General features: G+C 34.1%; 1 protein-coding gene across 2 annotated transcripts in view; it reads left to right on the top strand.

Annotated features, from left to right (window-relative positions):
* Positions 1 to 15,789, top strand: part of LOC127858622 (meiotic recombination protein REC8 homolog) — a 162,436-nt gene extending 146,647 nt beyond the window's left edge. For both annotated transcript variants that reach the window (XM_052395827.1, XM_052395826.1), the window contains 7 exons: positions 4,893 to 5,116; positions 6,562 to 6,670; positions 7,496 to 7,578; positions 11,306 to 11,412; positions 12,446 to 12,652; positions 13,264 to 13,379; positions 13,920 to 15,789. In XM_052395827.1, the coding sequence (XP_052251787.1) occupies positions 4,893 to 5,116; positions 6,562 to 6,670; positions 7,496 to 7,578; positions 11,306 to 11,412; positions 12,446 to 12,652; positions 13,264 to 13,379; positions 13,920 to 14,002 (929 nt within the window). In that variant the 3' untranslated portion in view covers positions 14,003 to 15,789. The remainder of the gene's footprint in view (positions 1 to 4,892; positions 5,117 to 6,561; positions 6,671 to 7,495; positions 7,579 to 11,305; positions 11,413 to 12,445; positions 12,653 to 13,263; positions 13,380 to 13,919) is intronic.
* The last annotated feature ends 1,074 nt before the right edge of the window (positions 15,790 to 16,863 follow it).

Genomic DNA, 16,863 nt, shown 5'->3' with positions numbered 1-16,863 from the left:
ACATATGCTCTCATAATGCCTATTTTGTGAAAACTTTAAAAAACAAATTGTCCATAACCATTAGGCCTTGGGCTACACAATTTGGTATGTACTGACATTGTATAGTCCTCTACTTAGTTTGTTCAAATTATGCCCCAGGGGTCAAATTTGACCCTGCCCTGGGGGCCACAAAATCGATTATATAGTGACTATTTTGTAAAAACTTAAAGAACTACTTGTCCTAAACCATAAGGTATAGGGCTACCAAATTTGGTATGTAGTGACATTTAATAGTTCTCTACAAAGTTTGTTCAAATTATGCCCCTTGGGTCAAATTTGACCCTGCCCGGGGTCACACAACTGAACATACGCTTATATGGGGCCTATTTTGATAAAACTTTAAAAATCTTTTTGTCTATAACCATTGGGCCTAGGGCTACCAAATTTGGTATGTAGTGACATCCAATAAACCTCTACCAAATTTGTTCAAATAATGCCTCTGGGGTCAACTTTGATCCTGCCCAGGGGTCGCAAAATTCAATAAACGCTTATAAAGCGCCTATTTTGTGAAATCTTAAAAAATCTTCTTGTTGAAAACCATTCGGACTTATGGTGGCTACCAAATTTGGTATGCAGTAACATCTTATAGTCCTCTACCAAGCTTGTTCAAATTATGCCCTTTGGGTCAAATTTGACCCTGACCCGCGGGTCACAAAATTGAACATTATATACGCTTATATCTTGCTTATTTTGTGAAAACTTAAAATATTTTTGTCCTAAACTCTAGGACCTAGGGCTACCACATTTTGTATGTAGTGAGATATAGTAGTCCTCTACAAAGTTTGCTCAAATTATGCCCCTGTGGTTAAATTTGACCCAGCCCACGGGGTCACAAAAGTGTACATGTGCTTAAATAGGGCCTATATTTAAGTATTTGCACATGCTGAGAATATTTGTTTCAGCCTTTTTTCAGCAGTGGAGCGATACAGGGCCATCATGGCCCTCTTGTTCATAATCTTAATGCATGAATATTCATGAATGTACTACTTTTTCGCATTTTTGTTTAAATTACATCTATATTTTTCACAAAAAGTTATTATTTGTATTTCATTTACCAAAAGCAAAATGCGCTCATTGGTTGATAAGGTGAACTATATTGCTAAACAAAGATGAAACCAAATCATAAGTTATTCTTATGCAGTCAAATAGAAGTCGCTGATTGTTTTTCAAGAAAGTTAAAAGTACAACTCATATACATGTAGATATAGATATATACACTTAGTGTTTATTTCATCAATGTATTTATGGTCTTGAAAATTATGCCTAATTTATGTTCATGTATAAATGCAGCTACCACATTTTACGTTTTACGGTAGGCGTAATTTTTTCAACACTTAATAGACCAATGAAATGCAGAAAAATCCTGTGGAAATATTTTATTGAAAGTCCACAAAATAAATAAATGCCTTAACTCAGTATACATGTGATGGCTGTAGAAATACAGCAGATTGCACGGTATGCTATTAAACTAAAAATCATTTATTTTGCCACAACTTGTAACTACTATTTAGAACAGAACAGTTTGTGAGTAAAAAGCACAGTCTGTGTTCAGGTTTTATGCCATTTGCTGCTCATCAGTATCTTAGGCCAACATTTTTATATCTTCTGTTTTACGGGACCGCCGACCCTAATTTTTGCCAAAATGAAATAAAAATAAAAGTCAATAGCCTTAATTTTATTTTCATTTTTCCCGCCCACCGTGCAATTTCATAACGTTGAAAAATAAAAATTTTCAACGATTTTTACCTATTCCCTGTAATGCCCTGATAAAAAATGGACTTAACCTGACGCTTGCTTAGTATGGGCTTTCTCATTGGTCGTTATTATTGAGAACAATTGCCATTAGCCAAGAACGAGAGCCGATCGAGCTTGTCGAGTCGTCGCCAAACGACAACTGACTTACGTATTGTTCGCGGATGTAGCCGAATACGATTTTAGATTGCTATCCAATATCTAATATTGCGGAGGATACCGAAGATAGTCGATGTATCCCGATGTTTTTACACACGTCCAAGATGGCGGCAAGCAGACGAGAAATTTGCAAATGAACGGTGGAAATGATAAATTAACATTCAAATTAACCACGAATATCTTATGGTTATAAGGTAATAATTTAATGTGTGTGTCATTTAACGCAAAATACTATGTTTGAGATTATGAAAAAACAACAAATATTTATTAGAAATATGCAAAGTGAATGTGCGTCAGGGAAACCATTGACTTGTTTGACAGTTGAAAAATTGGAGTTAAGTCTACTCACAAAGTTAAAGCATTTATTAAATAAATTTAACGATGAGTATCGTTCAAAAATGGAAAGAGACAAACATGATTTGATTTATATGTTAGTGGATCTGTGTATAATCAGATTCATATGCATATTCTGCTTTATTATGTTTGTCACACTGAACAGTTTACTGAAATAGCATTGAACTGAGGATCACTTGTGCAAGATATTAAAAGGTAAACAAATTAAATATATTATTTTAACTCCATTTAATACATCATTAACACAGCAAGAACACTAAAGCGTGTTTGTTGATATTTGTTAATGTTTTCACAATATGATATTAAATTTAATAAAAAAATGCTCAATTAAATTAATACTCTTAAAACGGTTGTGATTAAATTGTGTATTTAAGAATCTATAGATTATTGCAAGTTTATTTAATGCATGTGGAAGGATATTAACCAAATGTTGTCTTCATTGTAGGAAGACATTAAAGCAGAATTTTATAATATAAAAATGCTTTCAAACATGCACTTAACCATTTTTATTCATATTTATAATGTTTATTGCGCTAATTTTCCCAATCCAAATTTAATGGTACAGGCAGTAACAAAAAAAGCAAAAAAAATCACCGACTTTTGTTGAGTATATATATCAAACAACATTGGATAGAAATCCCTCACACTTTCTCATCCTTAACATAATGCTTGTTTGCTTGCTATCACAATGATTGATATTTAAAACTGCATATTAAAATTTAATTGTTAAACAATGAACATCATACAAAGTAAAAAAACACACTTAAATAATAGATTATATGTATGCCACAGCAAACCAGCATTTTTAAAGATGACATTGCAGGTTTAATTGGGACTGTCAAGGTGCTACATGTAGGAAATCTAGTGTTAGAAGTACAACAACATCACCACTACTACACTTTACTAAACTACACACCTGGCGTGTTTTTAATAGTCTCATTTTAGTACTATACACGCAAAAGGTGCTTTTACCTATAAATATAGATAAAAGTATGTCTACTATTATTATAAAAAGCTTCAACAACAGTGTAATGAGATATATAAAACACTTAAAGGTAAATGCAAGTATTCATAAGGTTAAATTGGCTGATATTTTAGATTTAAAAAAATAAATAAAAATATCGGTTTAGACAGTTTAATTTTTATTTTTTGGTCAACTGCTCACTTTTCATGCTTTTAAATGTTGAAAATGCAAACTTATAAACTTGAATCTAGTATGAAAGGTCTGAAATTTAATTTGATTTCTTAAGGGACTACAAACTTGTCCAAGTGCAAAAAAATTAAATGAATGAGTGGTAAAGGGATAAGCATGAAAGGTTTGATGAGGGCTACTGCCATAAGCATTAGAAGGCAAAAGAGACTAAACTTAGTTCTTCTTAATCTTAGGCCATCTGTCAATCAGTATCTTCTGGAAATAAATTTTAATTTTCAAGGCTTTGATCTCACAGAGCTACTGAGGTTTTTAGGTTTGTTGAACATCATCTGATTGCTAAGGGCTAGTGGTTAAAATTTAGTAAATTATATATAAACAGTATTATTTTTATTTTCAAAGTTAATATTCAAAAAAATTGTAGGGTCGCAGTAAATTGAGCAATTGTTAGTGAGATTTGCCACACCTAAAAATCGAATAGATAATTAAAAAATAGTTTTATTTTGTAATCATGCCACACCTTAGATTTTATTTTCATCGAAGAACTTTTTCTTAATTTATTTTGGCTGAGCCAGCGTATTTTAAGACATTGCCTGTTTATTTTTCTATATAAAGTTTATATACAGCTTATAAACAGTTTATCTTGCAGCAGTGGAGCAGTGTAGTTTGGTCTAAATAAATCTGTATACCCCCACTGTGAGTATGTCTAAGAGCTTGTGTGTTCAACTCCTCTTAAACTACTGACTGGATCATGTTCAAACATGTACAGTTTAATGACCTTGATGTGTAGATGAATTTGTTAAGAATGTAATTTTCCTCAGCATTATGGCCCTTTGTGTGATTTTCCACGGTATGATATAAAGTCACCTGCAGCTTGTGTTTTCAACTTCTTTAACTTAAATGCATGTATATCACTCAAACTTGTACAGATTAATAACCTATATGTGTAGATGATCATTTAGAAATACATTTATGCTGCAATCTTTTTTGGCAGAATTATGCATGTTTGTCTGTTTTTTTTTTGGCTGAAGGTTATAGTCTTAACATTTTGTATTTTCAACTCCTATGTATATACTATGTGGAGCTTGCTCAAACTTTTATAGTTAAATGACCGAAATGTTTAGTTGGTCATAAAGATAGGAATCTCACAGAGACAAGTTTTTGGAGAATTATGGCCCTTTATCTTTTTTCCACCATGGAATAAATAGCCCAAAATGTGTGTGTTTTCTACTTCTTATTAATTACTGCTTGAATCTAGCTTGAACTTTCACAGTTGAAAGACTGTAATGTGTAGATGATTGTATAACAAGGAATAGTTTCTGCAACAAATTTTGTCAGAATTATGGCCCTTTGTTTTTTTGTCTTATGTAGCATATTTTTGTGTACTGTATATGACACATTTCTAGTTTGAACCGGATACCATCTGTTCTCTATCCAGCACTTCATCGGCCCCCATGGCTGAGCCTCTGGCAGCGCCGCGCTAGGTTCCGCAGGGGCCTCCCAGAGAGTGAGCTGGCTGGGGCTGTGACCCCACCCCGGGATCTTTACCTTATCCAAGAGGAGCCCATGTTTGTGGCCTTTCCTATACCTGGTATGACTCCACCCAGGGATGTAGACCTCTTCCAAGAGGAACCCATGTTTGTGGCATATCCTTTACCTCAGGTAGTGTCTATTTTTTACACATTACTGATCTGGAGACTTGTAACTCAAAATAAATCTTAACATTTCTAAATTATTTTTGGAAATTAGCTCTTAATATACAATAGTTTGTATTAACTATAATTAAATTTTAAGTTGATCAGAATTTGTTTCTGTGCAATCACAGGGTGAGCTTAAAGGATTGCCTTTTTATGCCCCCGGATCGAAAGATCCGGGGTATAATGTTTTTGGCCTGTCTGTCTGTGTATGTCTGTCTGTCAGTTAGTCACTGTATGTGTGTGTCACAAAACTTTAACCTTGGTTAAACATTTATAACTTTTGCAATATTGAAGATAGTAACTTCATATTTGGCATGCATGTGTATCTCATGGAGCTGCACATTTTGAGTTGTGAAAAGTCAAGGTCAAGGTCAACCTTTGAGGTCAAATATCATTGTATTTTTATTTCCTAAAATTTTAACCTTCATTAAAGTTTGGTCATAACTTTTTGAATATTGAAGATAGCAACTTGATATTTGGCATGCATGTGTATCTCATGGAGCTGCACATTTTGAGTGGTGAAAGGTCAAGGTTATCCTTCAAGGTCAAAGGACAAATTTATGGCTTCAAAGCGGCGCAATAGGGGGTATTGTAATTCTAACAAACAAACTCTTGTTTCCATTGTATTTAAACTGTCCATTCAAATGTCTGGCAAAATTATTTTTTTTAAATGCTGAATAAGTAGGTCGCTAGAGCTAAAAAAGTCTGAATGTATAAATTAAAACTTCTGAAACCACAAGGCTCAAAGATTTTAAAAAAATGTGTAACATCTTATTATAGCGTGCCTGTACGTTATTTGAGCTAACGATGTTTACACAGATGTTTTGAGTCTTCGCTGCTTATTTGTATCATTAACAAAGCCAAAAACGCAAACTTTTTGAACAATTTCATAGTCTTTATTTAAAATTCGGATTTTGGATATTAACATGTAAAATCTCATTCAATGGTTTTATGGATGCATTTATGATAAAATGCCGTTTGTTAATTGCTTGCATGTTTAATGCATTTGAATACCCTTTCGTCACCACTTATTTTTTTATTATAGCTTATGTATTTTTTCACATTTATATATCACATTTTTCAGGTCACCATTTTGGGGAAATTGCGATGCACATTATCTTAATTTCATTTAAATGGGAATATTCAAATGTCATTGGAAAAATCCATCTTTTTAAGTTTTCAAGCACTTTTAAAGCCAAATGCTAGCGCTCCCGAAGCATTTATCATGTAGACAAGTCATTGGAAAAAATCCATCTTTTTAAGTTTTCAAGCACTTTTAAAGCCAAATGCTAGCGCTCTCGAAGCATTTATCATGTAGACAGAATATTCATAACAAGAAAGGCATCATGGCCCTAGATAACTCAACTATGTAATGTTTAATTGGATCTGTCTATTTCTTCTGGTCCCCAGGAGATGTCCCTTGAGATGCCCCGTACCATGGTGGAGACCCCCTCACTGGGACAGGAGACCTCTGTACGGCAGGTCTCGTTTGCAGACCAACACACACCAGCCATCAAGGGTATGTAGAGGCTACAACTATGAATATCTTAACCCTTTTACCACTTTGAAATGAATTAAACCCTTGGATCGCTTAGAAATGTATTTAACCCTTTATCACTTAGAAATGTATTTAACCCCTTTATCACTTAGAAATGTATTTAACCCTTTATCACTTAGAAATGTATTTAACCCTTTATCACTTAGAAATGTATTTAACCCTTTATCACTAAGAAATGTATTTAACCCTTTATCACTTAGAAATGTATTTAACCCTTTATCACTTAGAAATGTAGTCAACCCTTTACCACTTAGACAAGTATTTTGATGCATTTGTAGTACCTTAGAAAGTTACATTTAATTAAAGACCTTTCTTACAGATTCAAGTTTTAAAGGCTTTCTTTCCAACTCTTAGATACTGATGAGCAGCAAACAGCACTAACCTGCACAGACTGCGATTAATTTTTGGGGAGCATTTAGTTGCCAGTTTGTCCTTACTTCCTTCTGTCACACTTTTGTTACAGTTTCTCATAGTGCCTTCAGTATTTTGCTGATCTCTTACATATTTGCCATGGTACCTTGCATGGACATCTACCTTTTGATGAGGTTTGGGGTCAAGGTCACCGAGGCTAATAATACATTTTTCCGTCACACTTTTGTTACTGTTTCTCATAGCGCCTTTAATATCTTACCGATCTCTTACATATTTGGCATGTAGGTACCTTGCATGGATTACTACCTTTTGATGAGGTTTGAGGTCACTGGGGTCACCGAGGCTAATAATAAATTGTCAAAGCACATCATAGGGGAGCATCTATCAGTTTCACTCATATTCTTGTTTTTTCAGGGAAAAGGAAAGGCAGAAAGCGACCGTCTTCCGCTCTTGAACAGTCTATTGAAGATCTGAGACAAACTGCAGCACAGTCAGAGGTGAGCGTAATGTAGCTTACTGACTAATCCAAATAGTTCTGTTTCATTATTTCAGACTCCACAAAAGCCTTTCAGACACATTGTCCTATTAGGTTAGAATCTGATCTGACAATGAGATATATATGTCAGATATGCATGCAGGGTTGTCATTATTAACCGATTGCCGATCGAATTCATCAGTTAAAATCGCCAGAAAATCGGTTGTTTTTCCCGAATCTTTAAAATTGCGATCGGAAGTTTTGATCACACAAACCGACAATAATTGACGAGGAATACCCGTAGTATAGTAGAGCGACGCCCGGTCATTCAGTCAGTCCATTAACTCCGTCTAAGAGCTACTGTTTTCAATGAATTTCTCAGCGAGTGGCCAATATTGATTTTTCCAGCTGTCAATCAAATTCTTCTTGGTAAGCACGTCAACCAATCAGCGCTCAGGCAGCCGAATACACGCCCGAATACACGCCGACCCCAGGTGAAACTGTATCAAATAGCTGTACATTTCACGGACTATTACTGACCGTAGCTCAACGAATGTAGCACTGTAGAGCGTAATTAACTAGTTTTTTTAGTGAGAGAAAAGGTTTCAACATATTAAAAAATGCTCTTCGATTTTCTACCAAAATAAAAGATATTAGAGACCTCTGTCTACGAAGTTGTTATTCAGCATCTAAATATTAAAGTCCACGCTTTCCCGGAGGAAGAATGACGTGACGTTATACATGAAGTCTAATTTTGGCATGATTTTCATCTGTACATGAAAAACACGAGAAATGTGTCTCTGTTGCTAGAATTTTCTAAATTTTCCGTGAATAATGAAATCTGAAAATGATTTCGGAACACACATTTAAGTATACGCATTTGAAAATACTTCAATTAAGTAATGCATTTTGATATACAAATGGTCATAATGCATAATGTTATAAGTAGGTAAATAACGTGTTTTGAGATTGCCAAACTATGCATACATATAGGTCTACATGCATGAATAACCTGACAAGTTATATCACGATCCGGAATGAAAAGTACTCGGTAAAATTTAAAGATAGACGCGTTTTTATTCTCAGAAATTCACGTTCACTTTCTCAAACTTTTCTGAAAGGAGTTACATGTAACAGTTTAGATTGAGTTGTTGATTTGTCGTAATTACTAAATATAAACGGTTCTCAATGCTCTCAAATCGCGTCACGTGATTCACGCATGTTCAATGGGAATTCCCCAATCCCACAATTCAATTTATATATGCACTTGCGTTAAATGGCGGACGACATTCATCGTCAATATTGGCCATAATTTGGTTTTGAAAAAAAGAAATCGTAATAATACTGGATTATCGGGTAATGGATAGAATTGGAACATGCAATGATCTATCAATATAACATGTTTTTACATTGTACAGTATACTAAAAATGTGAAAATCTTAAAATTGTCTATTCTTTCTAGACCTCATTTTAACTTTTTATGCTCTGAGAATAGCAGTATTTTGTCCCTAAAATGTCTAGAATTTGTTTGCGGCCGGGGGCTTTGCCCCCTGACCCCCCTACCAGGGCCTTGCCCTGGACCTTGACCCCCGGCCGAATCGGTTACTATTCCAAAATAATCCTTTGTTTACAATCATAATGACAACCCTGTGCATGCTATAATTACCAGTGAACTTTTCACATTTGTCATCAGTAAAAAAAATAAATAATTATATTTGCCCATCATTGAAATATTTTATCATACATTTCCATGAGTTTGGCTGAGACTGTTTAATTGTTACATTATTAACAGGGATCATATTTTCCAGCAACATCAATCCGTCTGGATTTAAATGGGGAAAAAGTGTCCGAAATTTTTTTTCCGAAATTATGACAAATTACGTTAAAATATATACCATTGATTTTGCCATTCATAAAGAGGGTATAATAATGTACAAGTTAAATTGCCTTAAGCATTTTTTTAAACGGAACATACGAGTTTTCTCAATTGGTTTTATCATTAGCTATTTCATTGTTGTTTCGGTAACTGTTTTATCTGACATTTCATCTTTGTCAATATTATTTATCTGTGTAAGTCAATACCGATGTTTTAAATCATTGTCGACTCGATAATAGCTTACACGCATGCATTGAATCTAACAAATGTCTGTGCGTAGGTTGGGTACTGGCAATAATAAAACCAAATAGTTGAAAAACAATTCGTGAACATTATAGTTTGTTGTCGAATAAACCACGGCCGATAGTTAAGATGCGTAGGGATTAAATCGTGAGTGCGAAGCACGAGTGATTAAAAACCACGCATCTTAACTTCCGGTCGTGGGTCATTCAACAACAAACAATAAAGTACACGAATTATTTCGATTCTAACACGATTTTACTAAAGATTTATACAGTGTATTTTTTTTTCTTGTGTACTATTTTATGTGAAGTTCCGCCCATAAAAATAACTTTCAGTTGTTCTGTCAATCAAAACCGCAACTTTCATTCATTTATTGCCGGATTATTACGCTGGTGGAAAATGTATCGACATGTTTTGTTTAGTTACAGCGCGTGCTTTCAGTGTATAAGGTCCACCCACAATTATTGCAGAATATACGATTTTCTTCTTTGTTTATATGAAAGTGTACTGACTGTATCATGCATGAAATGAACAATTTCCACGTGGATAACATCAAGGTTTTAATCTCCGAAGTATCTGTCAACGATTTTATTGTGGACGAGCACACATTACGGACCGATTAGTGTGCTAGGTATAAGCCAGTGAAATTATAGATTGATATTGACACTGGGTTATTCACGCTTGACTAATACACAACCGCGCAAATCTTCGTTGTTTGGGGTCATAGGCTGATACTAGTCGGCTAACGTGCAATAGACTGGTCCTTACCGGTTTAGAGACTACAGTGAACGGTTTATCACACCTAATCGAGAAAAGAATGTAAATAGGGTATGCTAGCATGTGCACTGCGTAATCAATTTCATGACATGGTAATTTTAGCAAACAGAATCGGACCGACTCTTTGGGATTTTCAATCGGTCTTTCATGACCCCAATCGGTCTAGGACCGACAAAACCGACAAAAATATGATCCCTGATTATTAATATCAAGTTTTTTGGTAGCAATACTTTCTGACTTTAACATGGTGCTATAAGAAGAAAAACATATTCATTATGCTTTAAATTTGGCAAAGTATTTTAAGTGATATGCACACAATAAATTTATTTACTTAATAAAACATCAGGGTTCTTTCTAAACTGTTCAATAATGAAAAATGATGCTTCAGATTTTTTTCCCTACCTCCATATATTACAAAATTCTACAGCATGGTGCAAGTTTATCATTTTTGTTTATTGAACAAAAGATCATGTTAGACTTTAAACATATAAAGTACCGTAAATAGTGAAATGTTTCTTGAGCAAGATACATGTGTTTGGGATTAGGGTCATATTGTTCAGTGTATCAGTGTGAAAATGTCACAACAGCAGGGTTGCATATTTTAAAGGTGTCCAGTTGTCTATACTCCATTTCCCCCTAAGAATTCTGTATAAACCTTTTCATAATTTAACATCATTGCATCAAAACCCTAAGGCGTTTTAATATAATCTCCGCTTAGAATGTGTTGTGGGACTCTTGATTTGTCACAGGAAATTATTGTGTCCTATAAACTTAAAGTTTTGCAAATGAAAAAACAAGGTATGATAGGAACATGGTTTAAACATTCTACTGAAAAATGCTGTTTTGTCATCAGTCAGGAGTGCGGATAGCTGACATATCAATGGGGGAAGAGGCAGCCAAGGAAAAGTCTCGTGGGGATGACTCTATCAATGACAGCACAGGAACCAGGTCTTCTAAGAAGTAAGTCAGTGGGCCTTGTGCCCCTCCTTTTTGATTAATTCGTTAAAAAGGCACACAAAAATACCAACCTTCTGTGGAAGCAAAGTCATTAATGATAACAACTGGGTATTTATAGTCTGAATGTACAATTGTACTAGCAAAGAATACGTCCCAAAAATTATTCAAACCTTTTTGTTCCAACATGAGTTGAAGTAAATCACTGGAGATTCAAAAAAGGGTGGGAAATCCCTTAAAAATTGAACGGCAATATTCTTGTTCTAACTTTTAATTTACCTCCTTCAACCAATAAATAAGTCAAACAAGTTGTATACAAATAAATAAACATTAATGTTACTTTTTGTGTTTTGCATCATTTTTGTCATTTTTTTTACAAGTGACGAAAGTCCTTATTTTGTTTTAAATGATGCTAATATGTCTACTTTGGTAACTTCAACATTGTCTAGAAAATAACAAATAAGTTGTGTGTTTTTTATTTATTTGTCTTTTATTTTCATAAGACAAACACAAATGAAGGAATCAACTTGCAATAAATGCATTATGAGTAATGGGTCTATCCTTTTCCTCTTTTTTTACATTCCCCACTATGCAGTAAAGAGGGGTTTTCTGTAATTTCCATTGCACACGGCACAGCGCAAACTTACTGAGGTATCAATTGGATCAAACAAAATTGTCATCACCAAATTTTGCCAGTGTGAAAAGTCTGGTGTGTTTTCTGTCCATTTCAGTTGAACACAATTAAATGTGATTGTCAATGTGTCAAACTACTTTAAATTATCTGTATTGAGCCTTGGCCTTTGGAATCGGATTAAATGCTTAAGCGTAAAATGTCTCAGATTGGCCTGTGCAGAAGAGACACCACTTTCCAACTCAATTTGATTTTAATTAAGAAGAGACATCCTTAAAAAAATTCAGAACAGTGAAAAGTGTCATCTCTGATAAGCCTGTGTGGACTGCACTGGCTAATCTGGGACAACACTTTACAGGCATGCATTAAATGCGGTTTACCCAGAGTGCAACTCCTATATTTCCTTAGACACAAGACTCGGTCTTCCTCCACCAATGCCAGTATGGAAGTGCTTCAGGATTCCTCCACCACCACAGCACCCACCGCGTCCTTTCACACATCAGGGAGTAGCCGCGCCTTGTTTGACATAGTCGAGGAGACCAGGTTTCCTGACTTTTTCGCTGTGCCGATCAGAGAAGACTTGGAGGAACAAATGAACGATCAGAGCCTTTTAGAGTATGCGCTGGCTTGAAGTTCTTTAATCTGGCTGTTAAACATGCTATAACTCAGCTGCTAAAGTTTCTATACAAGGGCTTTTAAAAAATTATAACAGATTTTTGGATATGTTCTTGTACAGGACTTTCAAAAGTTCTATAAAAGGACTTTACAAGTTCTATAATAGGGCTGTTAGAATTTCCATTACAGGACTTTTAAAGTTTCTAAAACGGTCGTTAAAAGTTCTTTAGCATGGGGGGTACTTTATAGCTGTTTTGGGTTGGGTATTCTCAAGGCAAATTTTTGTTCTTTAAATCATTGGTCTAAAATTGATAAGAGTGTTAAACAATATTTACACTTAGACACAAAAATCCCCAAAATGGTAGAAAAAATTATGTTTCATAGCCATTATATGTTTTATATTTAAGTAAATATGTATTTTTTTTAATCCAGCAATAATTGTTCAAATGATATAAAACTTACTTTTTCACAATTAAAAGTAAATTGACGCTAACTATCACAATTACAAAGGTATATTACTTATTCCCAAAATAGTGAAATAAAAAGGCCTAGACCATAATCAACCTATTTCTAGCGTATACATGTATTCAACTTGATGCCTTATATTTCAGCACAATCAGTGAATGCATCACTGCTGGGGAGGAAGACTTCACGCTGTTCTCCACCGTGTGTCCCCCAGAAACCTCAGACAGGAAATCTGCAGCTAGAATCTTCATGGTCTTGCTTGGTAACAATCAATGGAAATTAATTGTTGATTGCAATGTAGTGGAAAGTTATGAAATAGAAATTAATATCTGTAGGAACATCTGATATTCTTTGTGTAAAATTGTAATTACACATGTATTTCATTAGGTAAGACTGTAAGAGGAACAGAACTCTGTAGGAACAACATAAGTATTGCCCTGGCTTTATCTTAAATAAGAAATTGTATTACTACATGTTTGGTTGAAAAATACATGAGTTTCCTGAGAAGATCCAGTACTTGGTGGAAAACGTTAAATGTATATGGATCAAACTTCAGACCATCTGATCTTTAGGCGGGCTACATATCAACAATGCCACTTTAAAGTCAACATTAACCTCTTCATTTGTTAAGATTTAGAAATTCTTTTTGAACACTTATGGTTTTTTATCTTGTAGAAATTTTGTTACACTATATTTCTCTGTCCCTCTCTTGCAGATAGTCTTTCTACGCTATTTGGTATTTTGGTGTTGTATTTATTTGCAACTCTTATGGTGCTCTCAGCGTTTTGATTCTATTTGCCAGGGTTGTGTACGCAAAGACTGGTGACGGTCAGACAAGAAAAGGACGTCGACTTTGGGGAAATGATTATTAGAACAGTAGACTGAATGACAGCAGTTTTACCTACTCACAGCTTGGTTGCTTAAAACTTATGACAGCTCATATCACTGTACATTTGAGTAAATATAATTCAATATACAATCAATATGATTAACAAATATGTATATGAATTTATTTTAATACAATAAAGACATTTAAGGTTTAATATGATTTACATGTAATGTACATAAAGTCCTTGATCCAAAATTAAATGTTGGTTAGCTTTTTGAGCCTTTAAAGTTGTGAGCAATTTTGATCAGATTATTTATTGAGGCTAAACTTGTCGCTGCTATAATAGGTGACATTTGACATTGCTGTATCACTAGATAACTCAACCTTGAATGATCATATTAAATTATTTCAAGCTCAAACTCATGACATTTTTTTTAATACATTTTTCTTGAAGAAACTAGAGAAGCATACATAGACAGAGCTATTATAAATTAGTGAAATATTACCATTGACATGCCTTATATTTGATAATATTGTTAAATTTTGTCATTTATAAATTTTTATCTGTTTAATGTTATATTGATGTGTTTTCAATCGTGTTAAAATGAGTATTTTTTAAACAAAATGATCATTTTAAATGATCTTTACTTAAATAAATGGGTTATATTAATTGTTATGTTTTATTCCAAATTTTAATAAATTAAGATGCAATGAATCAACATTAACATTTTTACATATTTTTTAAATGTTTTGTTATGCCCCCCTTCAAAGAAGATTGGGTATATTGTTTTTCAGGGATGTCAGTCACTAGACCAGGTCATTTCCAATCAATAACCCTTCAACAAATTGACGGATTGGCTTGATACTTCGCATGTTTATTGGCCTTGGACAGTAAATGACCCCTATTGAAATCGGGGTCAGTAGTTCAAAGTCATGTTGTTTGGTTTTGTTATTTTTATGTCCCCCACCACTATAGTGTGGGACATATTGTTTTTTCCCTGCCTGTTGGTTTGTGTATTTGTTTGTTTGCGTCAAACTTTAACATTTGCCATAACTTTTGCAATATTGAAGATAGCAATTTGATATTTGTCATGCATGTGTATCTCATGGAGCTGCACATTTTTGAGTGGTAAAAGGTCAATGTCATCCTTCAAGGTCAAAGGTCAAATATATGGCTTTAGCGACGTAGTAGGGGACATTGTGTTTCTGACAAACACATCTCTTGTTTTATTTTTTAAAAATGGGGGGGGGGCATATGTCTCCAGACACAGAACTCTTGTTCATGTTTTCTTTGTTAGTTATACAATTGTTGAATCATGTTGTTTTGTGTTTTTGTAAGCCAGAATGACATATGTGCATAAATCGGCACCTAACCTTTTTTAGCTCTCTATTGAAACATCTGGCTATGAGTATAAAATTATATTTATTGTTAAATCATAAAAAATACAAAATACTTGTATAGTTCACAATAAATTATTTGTGTGAGGATAGTTTATGTGTTTTCACATGATCTTGTGCTGTTTTGACATCGAATGCAAATCAGATTTAAATTGCAAAATAAATAATTCAGTTTTTGAACTTTTGTTAAGTTTAATCATGTTTACATTCCTGTTAATTGTTAATCATGTTGATAAATGACCTTTCTTCATTAAAAATACATGTGTATTAAACTGTTGATGATTCTGTGTACATCGAAGTGTGTGTTTTACATGATTTGCTGTTTTTAAATTAAATATCTAGTTTTCATTATAAAAAAATCTAGATTTTGTTTTAATTTGTTTTAAATTGATTGTTTCTTACACTATTGTTCATTGTTATTTTATTAATAAAGTGCACCTCTTAATGTGTTTTACTAGTGTTTAACCCTTCCTCTTAAAACCCCTTTAATATCTGGCATTGCACAGTGTTTTGTGTTGGAAAATTAACTGTCTTGTATCAACCTAAACGGTGATCTTTCATGTATTTACCTTTACCAGAAATTAATCTTGTATTGGCCTTTACTAGTGGTCCATCTTTTATTTGCCTTTACTGATGGTCTTTATTTTATTTGCCTTTACCAGTGCTCGATCTTTTATTTGTCTTTACCAGTACTCGATCTTGTATTTGCCTTTACCAGTGCTTGATCTTTTATTTGCTTTAACCAGTGCTTGATCTTGTATTTGCTTTTCCCAGTGCTCCATCTTTTATTTGCCTTTACCAGTGATCTATCTTCACCTGATATTACCAGTGATTTATATTGCAATTGCATTAATCCATGATCTTTATTAAATGGGCTCAATCATTGATCTATATTGCATTTTATGTTTCTTTGGTCTCAGATAATAAAACACTTGTTGCGTTTCCTGTTTTTATGTTCCCCGAAAATGTTCAAGGGAGCATTGAGTTGCCTGTTTGTCCTTCCTTCCGTCACACTTTTGTAACAGTTTTACAAATGTGGCATGTAGGTACCTTGCATGGACCTCTAACTATTGATGGGGTCACTGGGGTCAAGGTCACGTCGGCTAATAAAAGATTTTCTCAAGGTCACACTTATGTTACAGTTTCTCATAGCGCCTTCAATATTTGACTGATCTCTTGTATATTTGGCATGTAGGTACCTTGCATGGTCCTCTACCTTTTGATGAGGTCACTGGGGTCAAGGTCACCTAGGCCAATAATAGATTGGCTTCTTCAGTTGGTATTCTACTTTAGTTTTGTTTGTGGTTTCTCAACTTCATTTCTTGACAGCATTATACATGTACAGATTAGTATATTATTTCTTACTCATAAATGTGTATATATTACTGCCACGTTTTGTCTGGTTTGGGCACGATCAAATGGGCACTGGTTCCAAGTCGAGCGTGTAAGACAAGCAGTGTTTTAGACATGGTATTTTACAAGAGACTGGACCAAGTCGTAGCCTATATTCAGCCATTGT

The sequence above is a fragment of the Dreissena polymorpha genome, chromosome 14, assembly GCF_020536995.1.
Source record: "Dreissena polymorpha isolate Duluth1 chromosome 14, UMN_Dpol_1.0, whole genome shotgun sequence".
NCBI classification, from domain to species: domain Eukaryota; kingdom Metazoa; phylum Mollusca; class Bivalvia; order Myida; family Dreissenidae; genus Dreissena; species Dreissena polymorpha.
The sequence above is the reverse complement of the archived record's forward strand: the minus strand, read 5'-3'. Positions and strand labels throughout refer to the sequence as shown.